This window comes from Brassica rapa, chromosome A04, assembly GCF_000309985.2.
Source record: "Brassica rapa cultivar Chiifu-401-42 chromosome A04, CAAS_Brap_v3.01, whole genome shotgun sequence".
Taxonomy (NCBI): domain Eukaryota; kingdom Viridiplantae; phylum Streptophyta; class Magnoliopsida; order Brassicales; family Brassicaceae; genus Brassica; species Brassica rapa.
The window spans coordinates 20547456-20572873 of NC_024798.2; the positions used below are offsets into that span (position 1 = coordinate 20547456).

At 31.3% G+C, this 25418-nt stretch overlaps 5 protein-coding genes and 1 non-coding gene across 7 annotated transcripts; 3 read left to right on the top strand and 3 right to left on the bottom strand.

Moving 5' to 3' along the window:
- The first annotated feature begins 1633 nt into the window (after positions 1-1633).
- On the top strand, positions 1634-10060 carry LOC103865946 (LOB domain-containing protein 16). Its single transcript, XM_009143815.3, has 2 exons — positions 1634-6214; positions 6889-10060. Exons 1-2 carry the CDS (start codon positions 5912-5914, stop codon positions 7324-7326), a joined length of 741 nt encoding a protein of 246 aa, XP_009142063.1. The 5' UTR covers positions 1634-5911; the 3' UTR covers positions 7327-10060.
- Positions 2752-2822, top strand: TRNAG-GCC. Its single transcript has one exon. It is a non-coding gene; the product is annotated as a tRNA-Gly (tRNA).
- Positions 10061-11463: 1403 nt separating the features above from the next.
- LOC103865947 (LOB domain-containing protein 17) lies at positions 11464-13783 on the bottom strand. Its single transcript, XM_009143816.3, has 2 exons — positions 13443-13783; positions 11464-13277 (listed from the first exon to the last, which is right to left on the bottom strand). Exons 1-2 carry the CDS (start codon positions 13719-13721, stop codon positions 12957-12959), a joined length of 600 nt encoding a protein of 199 aa, XP_009142064.1. The 5' UTR covers positions 13722-13783; the 3' UTR covers positions 11464-12956.
- A 3130-nt stretch (positions 13784-16913) lies between these two features.
- LOC117133440 (MATH domain and coiled-coil domain-containing protein At2g42465) lies at positions 16914-19112 on the bottom strand. The gene is made up of 3 exons (XM_033289595.1): positions 18982-19112; positions 18728-18888; positions 16914-18644 (listed from the first exon to the last, which is right to left on the bottom strand). The coding sequence occupies exons 1-3, from the start codon at positions 19110-19112 to the stop codon at positions 18055-18057; spliced, it is 882 nt and encodes a 293-aa protein (XP_033145486.1). The 3' UTR covers positions 16914-18054.
- A 202-nt stretch (positions 19113-19314) lies between these two features.
- On the bottom strand, positions 19315-23783 carry LOC103865950 (MATH domain and coiled-coil domain-containing protein At2g42460). Of its 2 annotated transcripts, XM_033289596.1 has the most exons (5): positions 23279-23783; positions 22235-22587; positions 21968-22128; positions 21495-21700; positions 19315-21399 (listed from the first exon to the last, which is right to left on the bottom strand). In XM_033289596.1, exons 2-5 carry the CDS (start codon positions 22336-22338, stop codon positions 21058-21060), a joined length of 813 nt encoding a protein of 270 aa, XP_033145487.1. In that variant the 5' UTR covers positions 22339-22587; positions 23279-23783; the 3' UTR covers positions 19315-21057. The 2 variants fall into 2 exon arrangements, with proteins under 2 accessions (XP_033145487.1, XP_009142066.1); XM_009143818.3 differs by lacking the exon at positions 23279-23783 and having other exon boundaries at positions 22235-22785.
- LOC103865948 (MATH domain and coiled-coil domain-containing protein At2g42465) lies at positions 19509-21022 on the top strand. The gene is made up of 3 exons (XM_009143817.3): positions 19509-19618; positions 19710-19870; positions 20018-21022. Exons 1-3 carry the CDS (start codon positions 19524-19526, stop codon positions 20599-20601), a joined length of 840 nt encoding a protein of 279 aa, XP_009142065.1. The 5' UTR covers positions 19509-19523; the 3' UTR covers positions 20602-21022.
- Positions 23784-25418: the final 1635 nt, after the last annotated feature.

The window sequence follows — 25418 nt, forward strand, 5'->3', positions numbered from 1 at the left end:
GTAGAATTACGTAAAGTAGGAAGCTAGATAAAAATGAGATAAAGTGGCTTGCATGTGTATGTGGGTATTAAGAAAGGAAAAAGTGATAAAGATTGCATTATTATGAGATGGGTTGATGTCTGATGAGACACAGAGACGCATGCGACAAAGTGGTACTATGAAACAAATAAAGATGGATGATGATCAATTGACTTATGAATAGTTAATGTTTTCATCTTTTTTCACTCACCATCACATCTAAAGCTTAGTTTTGTATAATAATTACATATATTATGATATGTATAACTCTCATGCATGTCATGGTATGTGTGTGTTAAACTGTCTTGATATAAACTATGGCCCTGTTCGTTTGTACATCTGGAAGATGCATCCAGATGGTTCATCTAGATGTCTTATCCAGATGCTCCATCTGGGTGTTGTTCGTTTCTTCATTTCGTCCATGCATCCAAATGAATCATCTGAATGCAACTATGTTCGTTTGCTTGTCATTTTTTAACTTTCATCTCCATCTAGATGGACTTGTTAATAAAATGACTAAAATATAACTTTTTACGTTTCGGCGGAAAAATAGCATTTTTACGGTTTTGGCCGAAAATATTTTTGCGGTTTTTGAGGAAATATGTGTTTTTCGCGATATAGTACATTTTTATGGTTTTGGCGGAAAAATACGTTTTTTGCGGGTTAGACGGAAAAAGTGTGTTTTGAAGTTTTGGCGGGAAAAATATATTTTTTCCAGTTTTGGCGGGAAAATACATTTTTCCGGTTTTGGCGGGAAAATACATTTTTCTGGTTTTGGCGGGAAAATACATTTTTCCGATTTTGGTGGGAAAATGCGCTTTTCCGGTTTTGGTGGGAAAATGCGTTTTTCCGGTTTTGGCGGAAAAAATACAATTTTCAGGTTTTGGTGGGAAAATACGTTTTTCCGGTTTTGGCGGGAAAATACGTTTTCCGGTTTTGGCGGCAAATGCGTTTTTCCGGTTTTGGCGGTAAAATTTCATTTTCCGGTTTTGGCGGTAAAATACATTTTTCCGGTTTTGGCGGGAAAATGCGTTTTCCGGTTTTGGCGGGAAAATATATTTTTCGGTTTTGGCGGGAAAATGCGTTTTTCCGGTTTTGGCGGAAAATACATTTTTCCGGTTTTGGCGGGAAAATGCGTTTTTCCGGTTTTGGCGGGAAAATGCGTTTTTCGGTTTTGGCGGGAAAATATATTTTTCTGTTTTGGCGGGAAAACGCGTTTTTCCGGTTTTGGCGGGAAATGCATTTTTTTCGGTTTTGGCGAGAAAATGCGTTTTTTTTTTGTTTTGGCGAGAAAATGCGTTGTTTCCGGTTTTGGCGGGAAAATGCTTTTTGCGGTTTTGGCCGGAAAATGCTTTTGAAGTTTTGGCGGGAATATGCGTTTTTTGGGTTTTGGTCGAAAAGTGTGGTTTTACTGGTTTAGCCGAAAAATGAGTTTTAATGAAAATATATGTTTTATGTTTTTTTTGCAGAAAAATGCATCTTGCAGTTTTGGCGGGAAAGTGTATTTTTCCGTTTTGCGAGAAAATACATTTTTTGGTTATAGCGAAAAAATGTAAATGCAAAAAAAAATAGAATTTACGGTTTGAAAATAATATTTTGATTTTAAAAGATCATTTTTGTCATTTATTATTTTGGACTGAACTAGATGCATCTGCATCCAGATGCACCATCAAGACTCACCTTCATTTGGGTGAGAATTTGAGATGAATTCAGCTGGGTGATCCATCTGGATGTAGCATTATAATGCACTAAACGAACATCAATTTGCATCTTCACCCAGATGGATCACCTGGGTGAGCAAACGAACAGGGCCTATATGTATGTAAGCTCTCAAAAAGAAAACTATATGTATGTATCCATACATATACTAATAATGAGTTGCTAAAAAAAAACATATACTAATAATGAATGTACAGAGTAGAGGCAGATCAAGAGCAAAGAATGTAGGAGACAAGATTAGAAAATCAGAAAACAAGTGATGTGAAAAGGAAACAAGAAAATGGAATGTTTGGTCAATACATTTGGGATGTTTGTGGTTTCCCATGAACAAATTTAATCTGACATTTTCCATCTTCCCCAACAATTTTAATTCAATATACAAACCCCCATCATCACCTTTCCATTTTTAGAATCTATCACTTTCCTCACTAATCTCTACCTTCCCGATCGATTCTTCCCTTTTCTATGAATAATAATTACAATGAGCTTGTTTGTGTTTGAGTGATGTGAAAGGTAAGAGTTTTTTCGTCATGCACTCCAATATTTTCTTCTTCTTACATATTTTCCCGAGTTTCTTAGATTTCTTATTCTTATATTGCAAGTCTACTCGCACCAGTTGATACTATAAGAAAGTCTTTAGGTTTAGTTGTTGCTTCTTGTAATGTGAGGAATTGATTAGAGCAAACACATAGATTAATAGGCTAAAAATGTAAGACTTAAAGAATTTGTTAACTGTCCAATCACATTGACTTCTGTCTCAATCTCAAAATCACATGTTTCTAGTTAATTGTTATGTCCTCTCACCGGCTCTTTTCAACCCAAGATTCTCTTTACTTTGTCTACGGTGACTGATCTCTAGAACCGCGTGACGTACATAATTATACTCTAATATAGGAGTTGAATGTGAGGAAAAATATTCATATTTCGACCAAAGAACACAAATGAAAATGAGAACGTTGCTATTTGAAATAAGTAGGTTTATTGATCCGTTACTCTAACAAAATTAGCACCGAAGCACCAGTGGTCTAGTGGTAGAATAGTACCCTGCCACGGTACAGACCCGGGTTCGATTCCCGGCTGGTGCACTTTTTTTAAATTACATATTTATGGAGCCATACATACTATTCAAGCCATTTGGGCTTCAACGGCCCATTTTTCTTTTCAATCCGTAATCACTATCAGTCCCTCAAATATTTGTTTATGATAACATTACACTAAACATAGGGGTTAAACTATGATATGCTGGATTTCAATTATTCCTATCATTTCTTTATCGATTTTTTTTTTTTGCATTGATAGTTAAACATATACTACCTTTTCATTTATTTATTTCTACATACTCTAGTGGTAAATATGGGGTTTAGACTATGATATGTTTTTTTCTTAAAGAGACTTAAACTATGATATGCTGGATTTCAATTATTCCTGTAATTTATTTATCGTTTTTTTTTGCATTGATAGTTAAACATATACTACCTTTTCATTTATTTATTTCTACATACCCTAATGGGAAAATTATGCGTTCAACCATATTTACTTATTGGAAATTAAAAAAAAAACTCTTTACTGAAATTTGTAAATAAAAAATAGATAATTCTAGTATTATTTTATTTTTTAATTATAATATTTTGAAAAATTCTAAAACTCAAAGATGAAGTGCCCGCAAGTATTAAGCACAAAGATACATGTAAAAAAGTTTGACAAAAACTAAATTACCAACTATAATCATATCCACGTAATTTTAAGAACACGAGTGCTAAGGGCATCTCCATCCCTACTCCATTTTTTCCTCTAAAATGGAGTAAAAGTGAATATGGAGTAAGAAATGCTCCAATCCAACTCCATATCTCATTCTATAATGAAATTTACTCCATAAATGGAGTAATCTTTTTTTTTTGTTCATCACTCCATTATAGAGTAGGAAATGGAGTAGGATTGAAGTAATTTTACTCTATTTTCACTTTTATTCCATTTTAAAGAAAAAAATGGAGTTTTACATTGGAGATGCTCTAAGTAAAAGTCACATGCACACACTATCCGAGTTGTAATCACACGATCTCCCTCTCGTGTACCAAATCCGCAAGTACATTATATCAAATTCTTTTGGCGTATAAACCATTATTAAACTTCTGATAATCTCCTCAGGTGATTTGAATCCTAGTCTGTACCAGCTATACACTCACTCCATGTAACCGAATATTCCTAAGCCACCTAAGCAGATCCAGCACAATCAATCAAATTTAAGAGCTTTATAGTGTTTTGTTTTGTCATAAAGGGGTAATCAAATAGTTTATAATTACATACTTACAATTATACTACATAAAATGACCTCCAAATACATTCAAGGCATTATCATTTGTCGGTACACCTTCACCGGCATTTGCCGGTTTATCCGGTCCCCCACGTCAAGACAAACAGCAGCAGTTCCAATGTCCGGCGTTCGGCGGAAGAACTTATAAATAACTTTTCTTCTTTTTTTAATTAAGAGATTAAAGAAAGAAAGACGGAACAAAATAATTAAGTAAGTGAGTTTGCTTTGATAAAATCCAAAAAACAAACGTATAAAATAATCCAAGAAAATGTGATGGAAGACCAAGACTACCTCATTACTAAGAATATGGATATATTTCTGTAGAAATCCACGAATGAAAAGAAACAGAATTTGGACTGATTAAATTAATTTCCAATAATTTATTTTAGAAAATTAATTTTTAATAAAATAGAATTTCATGTTGCAATCTCCATTATCGGTTGTCTCCCTAGTATCCAACATGAGACCCTCCATTGTCTACCATTCACACCCTTTGGCTCACTTGAAAAATCCTTTATATTTATAAAAATATAATCTCACTAAATGTTAATTATCATAGACAAGGCAATTCTTCTTATACATTTGGATGTATATACACTGTACCTTAGTTCATGATCGATGTACTGAATAATAGTGTCTTAACTTGGCTTCCCTGAATAATCATAATTTTTTTTTTTACATATCGTTCAGATAAATCTTTAGTGTTATTTGGGTTTCAAACTGTTAAACCAATAATGGTTTGAGACAAGGAAATTTTAAAAGTAATATTCAAGTGTGGTTAGTTAAAATTACCAGCAAAAATATGATATTTCAATGATGCTAGTTCGACGCCAATGCTACGAAATTATATTGTACATTGCGGATGAATTAAATTTAGAAAGATTACAAATGTTATAAGTAGCTAATATGAACATTTATATCATAGAGTATTGCATATTAAATTCTAATTATTTTGGTTCGCTTCTATTTTTATACACTTTATTTATATGAAGAAAAAAACAGTTCTCATTTTTTCTGTTAGGAATGATCTATGGTTAAAATTAATAGCTCGAGTGATTTGATTTTATATGTTTTCCTAGTGTTAGTTTGAAGCTACGAATATGAAGCAAGTATAGGTTTGTTTGAGTTGAAGCTTGAAAGAGGGTCTCACACGCAATTTGCAAATTATTATTATATACTTCTGCTTCAAATATTTATGAAGCATGTATAGATTTGTTTGAGTTGAAAGAGGGTTTCAGACGCAATTTGCAAATTAATATTACATACTTCTGCTACTTATACTGAACACAATCATTTCTGGATAATTAGATTAAATATTATATTTAGTAATGTAACTGGTGTGAAACTGTGAAGCCAGAAAGACTGATTAATATATTAATTACATTTATACTGTCACCACATATTACAATTTCTAAACGATATACGTATGATTCAAACTCTAGTGATGGAGAAATAAAGTATTTTACATACAAAGATGATACAATATGGTAGACAAAATAACTAATTAAAAAGTACTATAGTATATGTGATTGTAAATGATCATTAGCGAACATATAAAATAAGCCGGCCCAAGAAAATAAAAGATATCTCTCTCATCACAATGTTCCTTTTATAAAATCCACCCAAAGACACCAAACTTCACCATCATCATTGCATTTCTTTTTCTTTTTCCTCCATCACCCTTTCCTAGTTCGCTCGTGCACATCTCCGACGATCCCAAGTCTAAAATCATCACTTGTTTGAATCTTTTCAACATCTCTTTAAAAATAATCTTACAAAAAAACGATACAGAAGATAACAAAAACAAGAGAATCCTTCTTTCTTTTAAGTACAAGCAACATAATAAATCATCATCTTTCGTCCATGGCAACTTCCGGCAACGATACAACGACAGGGACAGGTTCACCATGCGGAGCGTGCAAGTTCCTGAGGCGTAAGTGTGCTTCGGATTGTATATTCGCACCTTACTTCTCTTCGGAGCAAGGAGCAGCAAGATTCGCAGCTATTCACAAGGTCTTTGGAGCCAGCAACGTCTCTAAGCTCTTGCTCAATGTCCCAATCCATGATCGATGTGAAGCTGTCGTCACCATCGCCTACGAAGCTCAGGCCCGTCGTCATGATCCTGTGTATGGCTGTGTCTCTCACATCTTCGCTCTCCAACAACAGGTACATATATCAATTGAGCGATCACTACTAATCCATCAATTTTGTAGTCACTCTGAGGATTTTATATGGTCGTTATTAATTGGTATGATATTAGTGCATGTAGCTAAAATTTCAAGAAAAGCTTGAGGATAAGTATCAAATAATTGTTCCATCAAAACGTTTGTTTTCACACTAGTTTTTGTTTTGTTTGATACAATAAATTTCATAACCGTTTGAGATTACAATAATATAGTTCATTGGAAAATGTTACAACAATCCGTTTTTCAATAAATTTATGCCCAGACTCTTCTTTGTTGCGTTTGGCATTGCCTGATGACTCGCCAAGATCTAGTAAATAACACTAACGCTTTCCTTTTCATATAGATAGATGCATGTTTAATGACACTAGCTCTTTTTATTTTACAAAATAGATGTTTCGAAAATTTTGGTGATATTCATAAAGGCTTATATAGATAAGCATGTCTCTTATGATTCTTTTTATTATTCTTGGAAAATTAACCATTATAAATATATATGTAGTACATTACATGGATATATTTATAAATATCATTCAAAATTACATATATCTTCTTGAAGAATACGCTTTTACTAGTTCGTGTATATGAGTTTTCAACATTTTGAATAGAACTGAATCAACCTTGTTAACACTTAGCGTTTGATTCGGTTATACAAAGGTGGCTTACTTGCAAGCACAAGTCATGCAAATGAAGGCACAGATCGCCGGCCACCAGACGTCAGCCGCCGGAGATCTAAGAAACAGCTCGGAAAGTACTCATCAACAATACATGACGTGTCAACAAACTACTGGCTCTCCTATCGGCAATGCATACTCAACAGCATATAACCATCATCATCAACCTTACTACGGTCACGTAAACCCTAATAATCCCGTCTCGCCACAAAGCTCGCTAGAAGAAACTTTCAGCAACACGAGCAGTGACGTCACTACTACAGCTAACGTGCGAGAGACTCAGCAAACTGGAGGTGGCGTATACGGTCACGGTGGGTTAGGGTTTCACGAAGGATATCCTAACAAAAAAAGATCAGTGAGTTATTGTAATAGTGATTTAGGTGAGCTTCAGGCTTTGGCTCTTAGAATGATGAAGAATTAAGATAAGTTGCTAACTTATGTAGACAGACGTACGGCGAAGAAATGAGATGTTTTTCCTTTGACAAAAAACAAAAATATAATGAAACAATGGATGTTCACACATGATATCATCAATAAACATGATTTGGTTGCATCATCAATGTATAACATTTTCTAAACATAAAACCAACAGAATATGTTACTTATAGTTCAATGGTTTCGTTTGTCGATCAATGTTGATGTTTCTATTGAATAATGCGGAAGTCACTCTCACGCACGATAACTGCATGTCTTAGATTATCATACGCTTTCGATTAGCCCCCAACATTAATCGAGTTGAATAGATTTAACTGATTGAGGACTGTCCACTCAACACTTACCTATTGTTTCCTCCACATGAAAACTACGCAAAAATGTAATGTTATACGAGTTTAGATAAGATTTTTGTTTTTTGATAATGGCCTTCTATTATTGTTCTATGTAGGCAGAACAGAAGTTTATGTCAGTAATAGAAATGCTTCTATTGTTCTATGTAGGCAGAGATTCATCACCATGTATGCGTTTACACAACACACTTATAGAAAATCTATTTTCCAAAAATTATTAGTACATATCATTATATATTGGTATTTTCTTTTTTGCTCGTTACGAATGTATATGTATTCTGCGTGGATATATAACAGATTTTAACTAGCGTATAATTGTTCACCTTCTTTAACAACAGAAAGTATAAATTTCAACATAAATCACAAAGTATTCGAATATACAAAAATGTAAGTTGAGGGTATCGTATTGTGGGTAGTTTTTTTTTTTTTTTTGACGTCGTATTGTGGGTAGTTAAAACCTAAAAAAAACATATTCTTATATATCTCTATGAATTGATTTGCGTATGTGCTTGTAATTAAATGTCAACTAACAATTGCTTTTCGCATCTCTACGAAGGCTAAAAGGCATATGGTCTCAAATATTTTTTTTAAATGACAAAAGTCAACTTTATTTTTCTGTATAAAATCTAAATTTTCAAGATACGAATAAATAAAGAAGAAATAAAACTGATAAACAAATCTCTCTTAGAAAACATTTGAAGAACATAGGAGGGATGTATGTTATGATTGTCTGTCAGAGAAGCAAATCATCAAAATCATTTCATTTATAAATTTATTAATATTATATAAATGGACCACGCAATAATATTACATTAAGCAAAGATGTTTACCTAACATTAACTAAGCAGCGTCTAGTTAATTATGCTAGGACCAATCCCCCATACAAATTGTAGTGGCAATATTAGACAAAATGTCCCCTCAATTGCATGCAATCTTCTAAACTAAATTCAATTAATTATCTTTAATCAGTTTTGCTTTGCCAACTCTAATCAATCTCAGCTAGTTCTTACCCAATTCTCCACCAAGAAGCTTCGGTTGTTGTCCACATCTAAAGTCACAAGTTCTCTTTTAGTCTTTTGAGAAAGGACTTTGTGATTTGTAATCTCGAGATAACTAATCAATGCATTGTAAAGGACTTATTAAATAGTAGAAGGAAAACAAGTTAAATTAAGCACCTGATCAGTGCATCCTGGTTTATTAGTCTGACAGTTATGAACAAAGTATAATTTGAGAGTGTCTTTTGTTTTAACATTTGGCATGCTAACAATATATTGAGGTAAAATGTGTCAATTTATTAGTTTATTGATTACTTACTCATTATCATATCAACGTGTTGGTTACTTCGACATTTATGCTAAAGATTGGAAATTTGGATAGTGGAACATCCTAAATTAGGATTCCTAATACATTCACCATTAACAGCTTTTCATATATACACAAAAAATTAGTTATTTTGCATGAGTTGATAACAATTAATGTACATAGATCATTGCGAAAGCTAATACTTATAGAGTGAATTCTCGTCGATCTTAAGATATTTTAAAGTATGACATGATCTAGGTGGGATACATGGAACTTGTTTCCTAACCAAATTTCTTATCAAAAGGTTATTAATTACGGTTGACTTGTGAGTTATGATTTATGAACAACAATGCGTACGGCGATGCCTATTCTTAGTCAAGCCGTTTATACATGTGTTTGTTTATTATATGATATCCTAACTCTTCGAGCCCATTACCAAAGACCAAATTTATTAACTCTTGCTAATATTATATACTAGAACAGATCAAAAGAGGGTGGTCAAAGCATGATATCACAACACCACTTAGACATTCATCAAGAAAACGTATATATGTTTAGAATTCATATATACAAGCCAATATGTATTTCTGAAATACATTAAAAATATCGAGAAAAAGAAAAAAACGCATCATCGAGGTTAACTGGCTGTAGAAGAAATGTTATTTTAATTATGAGATGAGAGGGCATGTTATTATATTTTTGTGAAATGAAAACAACCCTTTTAAAAAAAGTAACTTCAACATTGTAGTGCGTATATACAATTTTAGTTCAGTGACGTGTCAATTGACAGGGAATAAACACGAACTGTTGTCATCTTGTCAATTATATGTTCTTTAGAAATTGAAGAAATAGATTGAAACGGCAAGAGTTAACGCATGTGAGCCCGGTGGCTTAAGTACATTCAAAGTCTTTGACTGTGTTGACATATCACACGTGTTGCCTGGGAAAAGTGCCAATTTCGACCCAAACTATTTCAGTCGTGCCAAATACGACCCGAACAATTGATCAGTGCCAAATACGACCTCAACTCAATTATAATTCAAAAAAACTACCCGAACTTCTTAAAACGTGCTTAAATCTATATTGACTCTAACAGAAGTTAGTCAACCGTTAACAAGATAAAACGACGTCGTTTGATATACGATGAAAAGTGCCAATTTCGACCCCAACACTCTCAATCGTGCCAAATAAGACCCGAACAAATGGTCAGTGCCAAAAACGACCTCAACTCAATTATAATTTAAAAAAAAATTATCCAATTTTTTCTAAAACGTGTCTAAATCTACATTAACTCTAACAGAAGTTAATCAACTTTTAACAAAGATAAGACGATGTTGTTTTGATATATGTATTTTTTAAAAAAATATGTTCATTTCGGGATTCAAATCCGTGCTGGGATATCCTTTTAAAGGGGCACACTAACAACTAGACTAAAATAATTTTTTGAAATATTATTACAAATTGAAATTATCCATTATATAAATTACTATTCTTGTTCATCTTATCCAATTTAAAACTTTGGTGATTGCTTTATATATTTTAGTTATTGTTTAATTTGTCTAATATTTTGTACAACATATCTTAGTGAAAGAAAGGTAAAAGGCCTCTTAACATTTTTGAACAAAATATCAAAATATATAATATCAACTTTGAAAACTAAAAAAATTCCCACTTAATTTTAAAAATTAAAAATAATTTATATAAGAAAATTGTATAAATAAATTCAAAGTTGTAAGCATATTTAAGATCATATAATAATAAATATTTTATTATTTATATTTTAGTAAGATATAATTTTATTAAAGATATGATAAATAAGAAAAACACGTTAATGTATTTATATAAATCAGAAAAAGTAATAATAAAGATAAGACGATGTTGTTTTGATATCTGTATTTTTTTTAAAAATATGTTCATTTCGGGATTCAAATCCGTGCTGGGATATCCTTTTAAAGGGGCACACTAACAACTAGACTAAAATAATTTTTTGAAATATTATTACAAATTGAAATTCTCCATTATATAAACTACTATTCTTGTTCATCTTATCCAATTTAAAACTTTGGTGATTTTAAAAAGTTACTTTTATCTAGTTGTTAGTGTGCCCATTTAAAAGGGTATCCCAGCACGGATTTGAATCCCGAAATGAACATATTTTAAAAAAAAATACATATATCAAAACAACATCGTCTTATCTTTGTTAAAAGTTGATTAACTTCTGTTAGAGTTAATGTAGATTTAGACACGTTTTAAAAAAAAATTGGATAATTTTTTTTTAAATTATAGTTGAGTTGAGGTCGTTTTTGGCACTGACCATTTGTTCGGGTCTTATTTGGCACGATTGAGAGTGTTGGGGTCGAAATTGGCACTTTTCCTCGTATATCAAACGACGTCGTTTTATCTTGTTAACGGTTGACTAACTTCTGTTAGAGTCAATGTAGATTTAGGCACGTTTTAAGAAGTTCGGGTAGTTTTTTTGAATTATAATTGAGTTGAGGTCGTATTTGGCACTGATCAATTGTTCGGGTCGTATTTGGCACGACTGAAATAGTTTGGGTCGAAATTGGCACTTTTCCCCGTGTTGCCTGGCCTGCTTTATGTCATTTGCTATCGGGGCCCACCTCACAATTTCTTTCCTCAGGCCGTGATTATTGAATTAATTTTTGCAGTTGCTTTTTTCTTTTTAATCTGTGCGCTGTAGGCCCACAACTCGTAAAGTAAGCCCATTGCAGTTTTTAAACGACCCTATTAGGTTTACAATACTTTTCTCGATCACTAATGCGAGATAATAAAAGTCACAAAATGCTAGTTCCTTTTTCAGATTGGTCTATCTTCGTGTTTCACAAAACTTTTGTGTTTGAACATTGACAACAAGTCCCTAATGTGGCATATAACAGTTAGTGAGAAAAGATTCAGTCAGATTGGAAATAATAATAATATAGAAATGCTTTTTGCTAGCAACATGTTTTCGCATTACTGTGAATTCTGACTAATTTACAGAGTGAGTAGATGTCACGATCACTTTCTTCTTGTTAATAGCATATGTCTTGGCCTTGTCACAAAAAAAAAAAAGCATATGTCTTGGCCATTACTATTTATACAATCACATTTTGTAACACATGAAAGTCGTCCTCCATATAGAAATTAACAAGGAAAAAGGGACAAGAAACTGGAAGTCAACAATCTAAATGTGTTTTCAACTCCATTTTTTTTTTTGTAACACATACTTTTTTTCCATAAATAAAGAAGGCCTCAGGCCCATTGTCGACCCACTAAGGGTTAGAAACAACTGAAACAGAAAGAGCGAGTTTGGCTAGTCGATCGGCTTCCACATTGGAAGACCGAGGAACATGAGCAAAAGAGATCTCGACAAACACAGAAGAGAGTTCTTGTATATCTTTGACGATCCCAAAAATCTCTTTCACCTGTGCGTCGTTGTTGATAGCTCTGATGAGCGTTGCAACTCCATTTGAACTAGAGTTCTTACTGATTGTTAAAAATTACAATGACAAAATCCCTGACATACTTATGTTCAAAAAGAGAGGTTACAAAGACAAAATAAAAATAAGGAAGAATCTTATGTATAGCCAAAGATATTATATATACTACTAGTAGATTAGGATTTGTTTAATAATTTTTTTATTTGTTTAATATTTATTTGTTGCTAATTCTTATTTTTTTGGTTCCAAGAGTAGAAAAGGAACAAATGATCAGTCTACAATGCCAAAACAGATTTTCCCCATGGCTTAAGTTGAGCTGCTTGGGGATTTGCCATTTGTTGTTTCCCAGTAATATATTTGACGATTTGATTCCGATGTAAATTAAATTTATAAAACTATCAAACAGAAACTAAATCGATCAAAAACATTTCATTCATATATTAGGTATAAACTTGATATAAATTAAAACTATAGATTAATTAATATGCGTCTTGATGTGTTCAACCCTATCTTCACCAAAATCATCACGAATACGAGATGTACCCGAAACTCGCGGATAGAACATCATTGCCGCCATTATGATACTGATTAAAGGTGTTCAAGTGTTGATCTAATTCAGAGTAAGACGTCATGATATTTCTCAGATCGGAGTCGGACTCTGTATCAAAACTTCTATCTTGATGATGTCTATTATGATGACGATGGAGATCTAGAGATTGTTGAAGTTGTTGAAGCTTAGTGTCTCGATAGTAATTAGGGTTTTCTAAGGATGGAGTATCAGTAGTCATCATGCTTTGTGTTGCCTGTTGCTTTAGAATCTCAAGCTGTGCTTGCAAATTCACAACCTACACATTATATATAGCAAACACCAATAATGATTAATAAGTCCATAATCTGCATATATATATATATATATATATATATATATATATATATGATCACCATATGACATTCGCATTTTTGTTATACCCATAATCAAGATTAGGGTTTATTGAGGAAGTTATATTTACTTGTTGTTGGAGGGAAAATATATGAGCAACGCAACCATAGATGGGGTCTTGGAGGCGAGCTTGAGCTTCATAATAGAGTGTAATGGCAGCTTCACACCGATCTTGCATAGGAAGTTGAGAGAGCAATTTGGAAGCATTGCTGGCTCCAAATACTTGGTGAATGGCTGCAAAATGAGATGCTCCTTGATCATGGCAAAAGTATGGAGCAAACACACATCCATATATACATTTCCTTCTTAAGAACTTGCAAGCTCCACATGGAGAGCCAGAGCCAGTCATGGTCTTTTAATGAATGATGATTATAATTGATCTAGAGTAGCTTTAAGAATGGATGAGCACTAGATTCGGGGAAGTTTTATAAAGACGAAGATAAAGGTGGGTGGGTTTCATATATAATAATATCATATGATATCACATTGTCTATTTAGTGGCCTACACCTGTCTTGTTCATTATAACTATATTTTAATAAAATTTGCAATCGATTAGGATTGAGGAAAGTAGAAAAACTACAATGATAAAATGATAAATTTCAATTATGATGCATAGATGATAAAGTTTGAAGTTCCAATAATATTTAATTGATATGCCAGAAAAGCTTTAACTATAGCTAGTAGGAAAGGAAGAAGCTATACACAAAACCAACCACTAATATAGTATGAGTCATATTATATTAATTTTCTTGATCAATCATCTTGCCTTCGTTTCATCTAGATTAATGTTGGAGGATTTGAATATCAACAGCCTTCTACTACTTAAAACTTCTATAGATTTTCTTTAAACATAATCTTGAACTTATAGTTAATGTATTTATGTCTTATGTACTCTGAATATATACAAAACAATTCTTTTGACATAATGTTTTCTTAAATACATTTAATAGGGATGGAGCAATTTTTTTTTTGTAACAGATGGATGGAGCAATATAAACTTGACTGAAACATTAAAAACAAAAATCCAACATATATGGTTTGCTAAACAAAAATATAATATACCTGATATTTTACCGAATTAAACTAAAGAGTTCAGTTGTAGTTTGGTACATTTCTAAAGAACAAAAATTAAAACCAAAATTAAAATTTAAATACCACTGAACTTCGATTAAAACAATCATCGTACCTTCTAAAAAATCCGAACAAAATGAAAATCATATACCATTGAACATCTAAGGAAATAATCATTTTACCCTATAAATGCAATTCATTATCAAGCAACCTGAATAAGACTGGTTAACGTCTTCATTAATCAATGAAAGTATTTTGTTTGTGCAGGTTATAACAAATGAGCAAATAACCATATATATTTTTCGGAATGAGCCAACAAATACAGTAGAGACAGCGGAAAAATGTATTGATCCATATAATACGAGAAAATATAATGCGAGAAATATATTCAACTTTGGAACATATTCAACTTTTAATTAATGGGTGCGTCAGGGTTGTCGATCCATAAATTAGGAGAAAATATTAATTTGGAACATATTATCATATATTGGTTGATATGCGATTCTAATTTCTAAAGATTTTTGACTAAAAAATAAAAAATTGTGTGTGTCACACTCTAATTGAGCTGTGCACATATTTTCAAATTTCACGTCATTCCAGCTCTAGTGATCGGTATGTAACGTAGAGAGGCACTTGGTGTAACGAAAGGACTTAACTTTTTTATTTTGTTTATTTATTTTTACGTAAAATTTAAAGTTTTTATGTTGAATAGATATGGAGAAGAACAAAAACCATCTTATTAAGTCATCTTTCATCTGTATCTAATTAAGATTTAATGTATGTTATTTAAGACAAAATCATAAGATATACTGAAAATGATGCTGACATGTTCTAGCATGACAACGGTCAACCCCGACAATGTGGCCCGTCACACGTATATGGAATTTGGCTGATTTCTTAAGATGATTTGTTTTATACTCCATAATTAAAGCTACACACAAGTGTACACAATATATTTTAAATTATAATAGAAAACGATATATTTCTGAAGTTTTAAACCATGGATATGTATCAGCATATGTGGCTATATCCAGATTATAAACATACATAGGATTATGATAGAAAATTATACTCAACAGTCAACATATAATAACAAAACATTGTGTGCGTATTAGTGGATTCGTTTGGTGTATTACGCGCAAATACGCATATAGGCCTCTAATAGAGGCAAAAAAAAAGAAAGAAAAATAGTACGCATATAGGCCTACATAATGTCGATGGGTTCTCAGTGATGTTAGGTAGACTTGCTTCTCCTCCCTATTTGATATGTCTATTAGTATCAAACTCAATAATCTGTGGGTTTGAAACAATGATTGCAAATTAATGATCTGAGTATTTTTGTGAAAACGTATCTAAGTAATTCTCCTTAATTTTTTTTTTGAGGTTTGGATATCCTACAATTTTTATAAAAAATATGAATTTCAACCTCATTAAGAAGTTAGATGATTTGCAATTAATCAAAAATAAGCTTCAATAAACAGAATTATTTCATGTCAAAAAAGAAGAATAAAATATATCGTTTATTTTTTTGAAAAATAGATATATCGTTTATTGCCTAACCTTAAAATGATATATGCACTATAGTATAATGCATGCACTCTCTATATATATGTAATGCACAATCAATATCTACATATAACTATAAAATACACAAGTTACTAGTTGAAAATTGAGTTTGTAATTGATAGACAAGATAGAAAGATGAAAGTGACGTTGTTGGTTTATATATGCGAAATATGTCAAATGAATGTGTTTCAGTTCAGATCAACTAATATATTATTAATTAAAGGGTTTAGTTTAAAATTGCTTGCTTATAAGAAAATAGTTGGGCGTGTGTACTTTAGTTTGAATGAGAGGCAAAAATTCAAAGTCTAAACCTCAATATAAGGCAATGGTTTCGTTAACGTAATACAATCAATTAAGTTAGTTTTAAGGCAAACAATGGTTGTCCGTTGATTAAGATACTGGAACACCTATTATATTTTATCTCGAGTATACAAAACATCATAGGTGTTCCAATACTTCTCACGTTCTAAGGTACATGTACATCGAATTTACCTAATTGCCTAGCTGAATGCTAAATCAAAATGAGCCAACGCTACTATTAATTCGTTTCTTTTTTTTTGTCCAGGCAAACTCTACTAAAAAAACATATTTTCTTAATTATGCATGCTTAAGCTGATGGAATCTACATACTATACTAATAAACACCCTTCGAAATCTAGTAAATGAAACCCTTTGAAAATCAAATTCGAAATTTAAATGAAAGTTTAAGTGAATCTACATTCTATACTATTAATTTTAGCAAAAAAAAATTAAGTGAAATTTTAATTTGAACACTCTGCAAAAGTAATAGTATGATTAATTTATTAACTTACAAAGATGATAGAGTATAAACACGTGAGACACAATGCGGCGGCAAAGGGGAAGCCAAAATTGAAAACTACCAATATGAAATTACGGTATATGGAAACGCAATAAAAGGTAAATTAACTTTCATTATTTTATAGGTTTCAAATTTTCAAAGTTAGAAACCCAGTTCACTCTTAAGTGCCTATAAGTACATAATAGCTCCCAATCAGTGACTACATTTTCATAATTCTTTTTGCGTAGTAACTTATATTTTCATCCATCCACAATCCACACACATTAATAAATATTTTAAGCTAAGTAACTTTTATAAGATAGAAAATATATTCTATAATATTTTACTTAAGACAAGATATAATGTCTGAAAATGGAAGATGAACTTTATACAATGTATTTATAAAGAAGTTATTAGAAAAAAATAATGCAGACACAAGTGGAGAATTTGTGGGGGATGAATGATACATAGCAGTTTGTTCGGCACACGTCAACACAACGTCTAATTGTAAAAGTAAAACTAATCAAAAACGGCGTATCATTAAACTTTTGTAATGTAAGTATGTAACTACGAAGCAGAGAAAACTTTAAGTGCAACTTCGAAGAAAAGAGAGGCGTAGCAGGATTATCGGCACGTACCGTTAACTAACCGCTAGGACGAGCACGTCGGATTCAGTGAGATCCACCGTCAACGAGATTTTTCAGTTTGGCTTCTAAAGAGTTATGGGCTTAACTGGGCCTTTTCTTCGTTAGAACTTGGTACTTTGAGGAATAAAACTCAAAGCAAATCCTCTGTTTAGAGGAAAGAAGAACAAAACTTACTGTAACATATAGTACCAGACTACCAAGATCTATCAAACCACTTATAATGTTAGTGTAAAGCAAACTGAAGAGAAAATTTTCTAGGCACATATCCATCTGCTAGATATTCTTGAAATCTTGGTTCTCATATTTGCTTCATCTTCTGCTAATTTTTTTCCTAAACCCTTTATCAAGAACAGCTTTCCTTGCTGCTTTAATGATCGAAAAGGAACTTAAGGTTTGAATTTCTTTTCTTTTTTTGAGAAAATTTAAAAAGCACAATCTAAAAAACCAAATATTGTGTTGAAAAACATTTGATTTCTAGACAAAATATATGAAAAGGATATAATTGATCTAAATCAAAGCCTGGCAAACAAAAAAAAAATTAAATCATAAGATATAATGAAAACTAGAAATTAATACCTAACCAAATATCATAATATAATTAGCTCTCGGCTTTCAACTTGATCTCAGCTTTGAGATTACACATCATCAGCTCAAGACTCTTCAACTGTTTCTCAAGTTCCTTAGCCTGAGCTTCATAACCAGATAGTTTCTTCCTCTCGACGGAAACCTTCTCAAGCTTTTCCCTCAACCATTCCAGCTTAAAACCAGCTTGTGTCAGATCAAGCAGACCCTTGGAAACGTTACTTAGCTCACTTTCCGTGAGCTTCTCAAGAGGACTGTTATATAGTTTTTCCAAGATTCTGAGGAGAATGTTCATGTATGCTGTCTTAAGCTGTGGATCTTGTGGTTGAATATACAATGCTGTTTCCGGGTAAGTCTCAAAAATCCACTTTGCTGACTTTACTTGTGAATCAAGAACTTGGAAGCCATTGACACACACGGTCTCCTTCTTCTTTTCGGGTAACACATGTGGATCTAGTCCTCCATGAACAGCGATACCACCTATGTAGACTTCAATTTTGAGTTTGTCGTTCACAAGAAATTTTCCCTCTTGAAGTTTGGAAAGACTCAAGTCCGTTATAAAACCCCAGCTTGGCTGTCCCTTGTAAAAGATGGAGTCGATAGATTCTGTGGATATATGGAGACATGAACAAAATTAAAAAAAAATCATGTTAGTGAAATTTAAAAAGGGCTTTAAGAAGACAAATTACTGAAACTTCGGGAACTGTTAACGTCGGATGGGTTGACAACGACGAAGCGAAACGATGTCTGTCTCGACCAACCCAATGGCCGTAAGAGAGGATCTGGAACTTTTAGCCACAGAGACATATTTTTACTAATTGTATCTCCCATGGGATATACGTAAACAAACCTAGAAAAAATAAAACAAAAGTTAGTTTAAATTAGTCAGTAACCTGTGTAGAAAGTATCTAACTAAAGCTATAGGCTTGATTCTTGTTTTTACCAGTTGCAGGATCGGGTTGAGAATATAGGAGTCGTAAATATAGTATTCCTTTGGGAAAAGTTGTCTATCTCGAAAGAGTAAGTCATCTCATCAGTGTGGTTCGCCATGACTTTCAGAAGCTCTCTCTTCATTTATGGTTTGATACTTTCTTCGAGGGAGGGACTACAATCATATATATAAGGTTCCACTTATGTTTTGTGTTTATATTTATCACCACGTTGTTCTAAGTTTGAGGTAAGTAGTATTATATTTTTTTGTAAAGCACAATAGTTTACGAAATTTAATTGGATTAACTCCAAATATATTTTATATTTATCTCTTTTTTTTTTTGTAAATATCAAATCTTTCATAATTAATTAACTAAATTTTGATAAATTTAAATAGTTTAACAAAAGATATACTTAAGCAAACGTAATTTTATTCATTTTAAAGTTATCTAGTTCCATTAAAATTCGCAATTTAGTTTCCCCCTCCCATATATATATATAAGGAAGATTTGGCTTACGCATGCATCAATATATCAAACCTTAAAATCAACAAGCATGAGAACACCAAGTTATACTATGGAGATAAACAACTTCTCCCAAAGGAATGCTCCAATACGGTCGAATCTGTTCAGAAGCTACTCCTGCAACTGGTAAAAGCTAGAATTAATGTAGATTTATATTCTAAAATTTACGTTTTAAGGTTTTGACCATGTATAGTTTTGTTTGATTTTTTTTTTCTAGGTATGTTACCGTATATCCCAAGGGAAACGGTATTAATACACACATGTCTATGTATCTAGATGTTGCAAATTCTCTCGCGCTGTATCAAGGATGGGGGAGACGTGCCAAGTTTCGCTTTGTTATCGTGAACCAATCCAATGTCGCCAGGTCCAAACGTCTAGGTGATAAAAAAATAACCCTATCTTTTAATTTCATATATAAATCAAAATTATCATGAGAAAATATCAAATTAACCGGTATTCTCAAGAAATTACGTACATATATTGATATTACGTTTATTGTTTTTGTTAATATATCTCTATGGGCAGCAACTTCTCACACCTTCAACAAGACTTGGCCAAACCTGGGTTTCAAAAAGGCCTTGCGTCTTACCAAACTTCAAGAGGAAATGTTTCTTGTGAACGACAAACTTAAAGTTGAAGTCTACGTTTATGTATATGATATTATGGGTATACTAGATACACATGTGTTACCTGAAAAGGACACGACCGTGTGTGTCAATGGATTCCAAGTTCTTGATTCTCAAGTCAAGTCAGCAAATATTATTTTTGAAACTTATCCGGAAACAGCATTGTATATTTATCCACAAGATCCACAGCTTAAGACAGCATACATGAACATTCTCCTCAGAATCTACGAGACACTTTACAACAATCCTCTTGAGAAGCTCACGGAAAGTGAGCTAAGTAAAGTTTCCAAGGATTTGCTTGATCTGACACAAGCTGGTTTTAAGCTGGAATGGTTGAGGGAAAAGCTTGAGAAGGTTTCCGTGGAGAGGAAGAAACTCGCTGGTTATGAAGCTCAGGCTCTAGAACTTGGAAAACAGTTGAAGAATCTTGAGCTGATGATGTGTAATCTCAAAGCTGAGATCAAGTTGAAAGCGGAGAGCTAATTATATTATTATAGTTGGGTTTTAATAGCTTTTAGTATATCTTATGATTTCTTCTTTTATTGTTTTCCAGGTTTTGATTTAAGATTAATCATAGATCCTACGTTGTCCCTTCACTGGTTTTAAACCAAGTTTTATTAGATATAAATATAATTATTATTCGCCTAGTTATAATTATAGCTAGTATAATCAAGAAATATCAAGATTCACGTTTAGCTATCCAGGAATACAATTTGGATATTCAAATTACCACACACGAAATGTTTGTGGACGTGTGTGGAGAATCATTCTCTACCTATTATATAACAAGAAATTCTTGGAAAAAAATCAAACAACACGGCAAATAATGAAAGAAAAAAACTATGAATTCAAACTTGTTTGAAAGAAAATGATATGATAAGATTAAGAACTAAAACAATGAACTCAAACACTCCCCAAACTATAACTATAAAAACGCAGTTAGTGTTCCGAGAAGCAAGACAAAAAGAATCTCTTTACCAAAAAATCAATGCATTCAAACGGAGAAACTCTAGGAGAAGAAGTTGCTTGCTTCCTCTTCAAGGAAAACTCCTCAAGCTTTGGTTTCAACCAATCTAGCTTAAAGCCAGCCTCTTCTAGCTCGCTTAACTCGCTTTCAGCGTTTGTTAGCTCAGTCTCAGACAAGCTCTGAGGAGCCTTGTCTAGTGTCTCGACGAGGCCGAGGAGAATATTCATGTATGCCGTCTTCACCTCTTTGATACCTGATCTGATATCTACTGCAACGTCTGGATGCAGTACGAAAATATTGCTAACTGAAACAGCCTGCCAATGATAAAAACATGTAATCATGGTAATAAGATCCAGAGACCAGACTGTATCTTTAAGTGGGTACACCAGAATGAAACTCATTGACTTACCTGTCTATTAAGAACATGGAAACCACGAAAATCAACCATCTCATTCCCAGTTAAATTTCCTTCAGCGACAACTTTAACTACTTTAATGTAGACTTCAATGGTTAGTTTGTTGTCCTCTAGAAACCCTTCTTCCTGAAGCTTGGTGAGAGGCAACATTCTGTGACTACCCCGGCCTTCGGCCTCAGCGCAGAAGAATCTAAGTTCTTCTGTGAATACAGAAAGAAAAATAACATATTTGAACTTTTCTTTCAATCATACAGAGACTGATTTGGGGACAGCTGGATGAAATATTGGCTTTGGCCCCCAAATTTTTTGGAAGGATTTTACATAGATTATAGATAAAAAAACTCCTAAATTATAATATTTTTTTTTTAAAATGTTTCAGGCCCCTGGAATCTCAAATCCAGTCATATCAGGTATAAAATCACACCAAAGGTTCAGAAACTTAATGGAAGAAATGATCATATCATTACCAACTGTTCTACTTAGAACTTTGCCAGATTGATTCAACAAAACAAAGTGATAACTAGCTCGTCTTCTCCATCCAGGTAGCAATGATACAGGATTCACAGCGTGCAGGAAGAGGGACAAGTGATCATCCACCAACTTTCCCTTTGGGTGAACACAAAGAAGCCTAATATATAAAACCTTTTTTTATCAGCTCTAAAATCAAAGACATCTATCTAGACGAGTCGTGTAAGAAAGCTAAAGGTTTTTATTAATTAGTCTTGTCGTTTTACCATTCGCAGCCGCCGCTTGTGAAAGGATCCGACCGTATCACACCGTTCCTTTCGGAAAAGTTGTCTATCTCCCAACTGAAAGCCTTCTCAGATAACTTCTCCATGTCCTCAAAAAAAAAAAGGTCTCTCGATTTTAGGGTTTAGTGTTTTGAAGTGAGGCACGACAATGTTATATAGGATGGAAAAATAAATCTTTACAGTTCCTACTTACTAGGTCAAACGAAACCTAGAAAATATTTCGGAAATCTTCTATAAAATCATGATAAATAATCATGTTTAATTTTTTTAATTTTATTTCATAATAAATAATCTTTTCACTATTCTAGATAAAATTTAATGTCATTTAAAATTTACTAGAGCTTGACCCGCGCATCCGCGCGGGTATTCATTTTTGGTTTGCAAAAAAAAATATTTATCTTATATAAATGGTAATATATGTTTTTAAAATTTTTATATATATATATACTAAATAACTATTTAATATATTTCTAAACACAATCATTTTAAAATTTATAATGAATAATTTTATTTTATTTTTTTGACCCGTCAACTGTTACAACCATATTTTTAAAATATAACTCGTGTGTTCGTGCAAATGTATTTTTTATGGATCAAAATTTTAATGTAAAATAAAATGGTTATCTATTTTTATATTTGATTTATACGATTAAATAATTTAATATTTTATTTAAAATTTTGTGGTTTATATTATGTATTTTTATAACACTTTTATGTTTTTTAGACGTCGTTAATATACCAAAATAAAAATAATCACCCCCGTAATAATAAAATCTTGTTATATTTTTGACATTGATTAAGTATAATTTATTGTTTACCTAGATTATAGGAAACATTTTTTAAATAAATAAACATAATTTGTTATACTTTATTTTAGGAAAATGCATTAATTAAACTATAAAAGACAAGAATACTAAAAGGTAGGTAAATTTATTATTTCAGTGGCATTCAAATGTAAATAACTTTGAAAACTAAGGGGTAATTTATATTGGTACTTCTCTTTTAATAATAGAGATAATTAGTTACAAATTACTGTATCTTTTTCTTATTAGTTGAACTATTTTTAATTAATGATACTTTTATGTAACCAAAATAAACTGCTTAAAATTTTGTATTTTCTTTATATTTGTGAAAAACTTTAAATTTTATCTATTAAAATAAAAATCATAACTTTTTTCATTTGCAATATTTACAGTTTGACCATCTTTTAGAAAACCATCATATTCGGTTATCCTATCATTTATTTTTATAAAAAATATAATCACAAACATATCCTATTAATATCTTAATAAAATCAACAATATACTATCTTGGAAGAGAAATTCAAATTTGTTTACTGTTAATATATGCTAAATTCAAAAATCTGTATTCAAGTCCAATCAATTAAATATAATTAAATAGACCAACTTATTTATAAAAAAAAAGTTTAACCTATTAATCTAATAATTTTAGCAATTAACTATTTTGTAGGTCACATCATTAACAATTGTTTTAATATGTCTTGCAATCATAATGTATGATTATTTATACACATGATCGTTTATACTATTCTTCGTTTTATGTTATGCAACCCTAACATATGGTTATTATTATTATCTTGATGATGTCAAAAAAATATAACAACATGTGATTTTCTTTAGTATTATTAACAATATTTACTAAATTAATATCATTCTTAAACATATAATAGAATTCGTTTATAAACATATAACTTAATTTAAAATATATGCAATAATATATATTTAATAATTATAATCTATCATATTTTGAAATCATGGTCTTAAAATTTATTTATTTCACCAATAATATATTTGTGAATCACAAGAATATTATCTATATTATTAAAGTTGAAGTACAAATTGAGATTGTTTGGCAATATGAATAGTAGTTAAAAAAATAGTAATGTTTGGAAACATGGATAGTAGTAAGTTAGGAAAAAAAATAATGGGCTTAGCTACTAAAAATTGGAATTCCATTACATTATAATAAAAAGTAATGGATTTATGTTATTTGATATATAATATATTCAAATCAAAATAATAATTTAAAATTATATCAAAAATTTATTCAAATATATATATATATATAGAAAACATTTTTATAATAGTTATTAGTTATTTTCTAATAACTGTTATATATATATATATTCAAAATTTGATTTTTACTAACATATTTTCTAATAACTATTATAAAAATGTTTTCAATATATATAAGAAAAATACAATACAACGCCCAATTTCAAACACCAACTTAAAGTATGGTTTTTATATTTCACATTAAATTTTAAAATATAATATATGTGATTATTTATATGATTGTACGTATAAAATATTATTAATTATAAGAAAACTTATTTGATGGTACATATAAAATATGATTAATTATATGATAACACATATTTTGTAACCTATGATGACACATATATGATATATATATAATAGTGATTATGGGTGGGCGTTCGGGTTCGTTTTCGGGTCTTTTTGGGATTTCGTGTTCAGTTCAGATCTTTGAGGATTTAGTTTGGATTTGGATAACTAATTTAAATAGGTTTGGTTTAAATATTTGGATAAAGAATTAATAATTATTTAAATATTTTTGGAGTTTTGAGTATATTTTAACTATTTAAGATATTTTTTGTTTGATTATTTGTATATAATTTCAAGCATTTAAGCGAATATATAAGCATTTAAGCGGACTTAAAAGTTTACATCATATTTTCAAGCATTTAAGCGAACTTAAATATTTACATCATATATTTAAGTATTTACGTTTGATTATTTGTATATATTTAGATCATATATATTCTGGATGTTTTTATATATATTAAATCTAAAAATAATTAATGTATATAAGTATATAAATCTATTTTGGATACCTAAAATACTTCGGTTCGGATCGGATTAGATTTCAGTTCTTCAAATACCAAAATTTTGAATAATTCGGATATTTAATCAATTCCGGTTCAGATTTAGTACTACTTATTCGGATTGAGATCGGTTCAATTCTTCGAATTCGAGTTTTTTTACCAACCCTAAATAGTGACATAAAAATCAAATAGCATCATATTTTTTTAAAAAATACACCCGCACGGGCGTGCGGGTCAAAATCTAGTTTATATTATATTTATAACAAAAAGATCTTAGAATTTCTAAGAATATTCTACCTT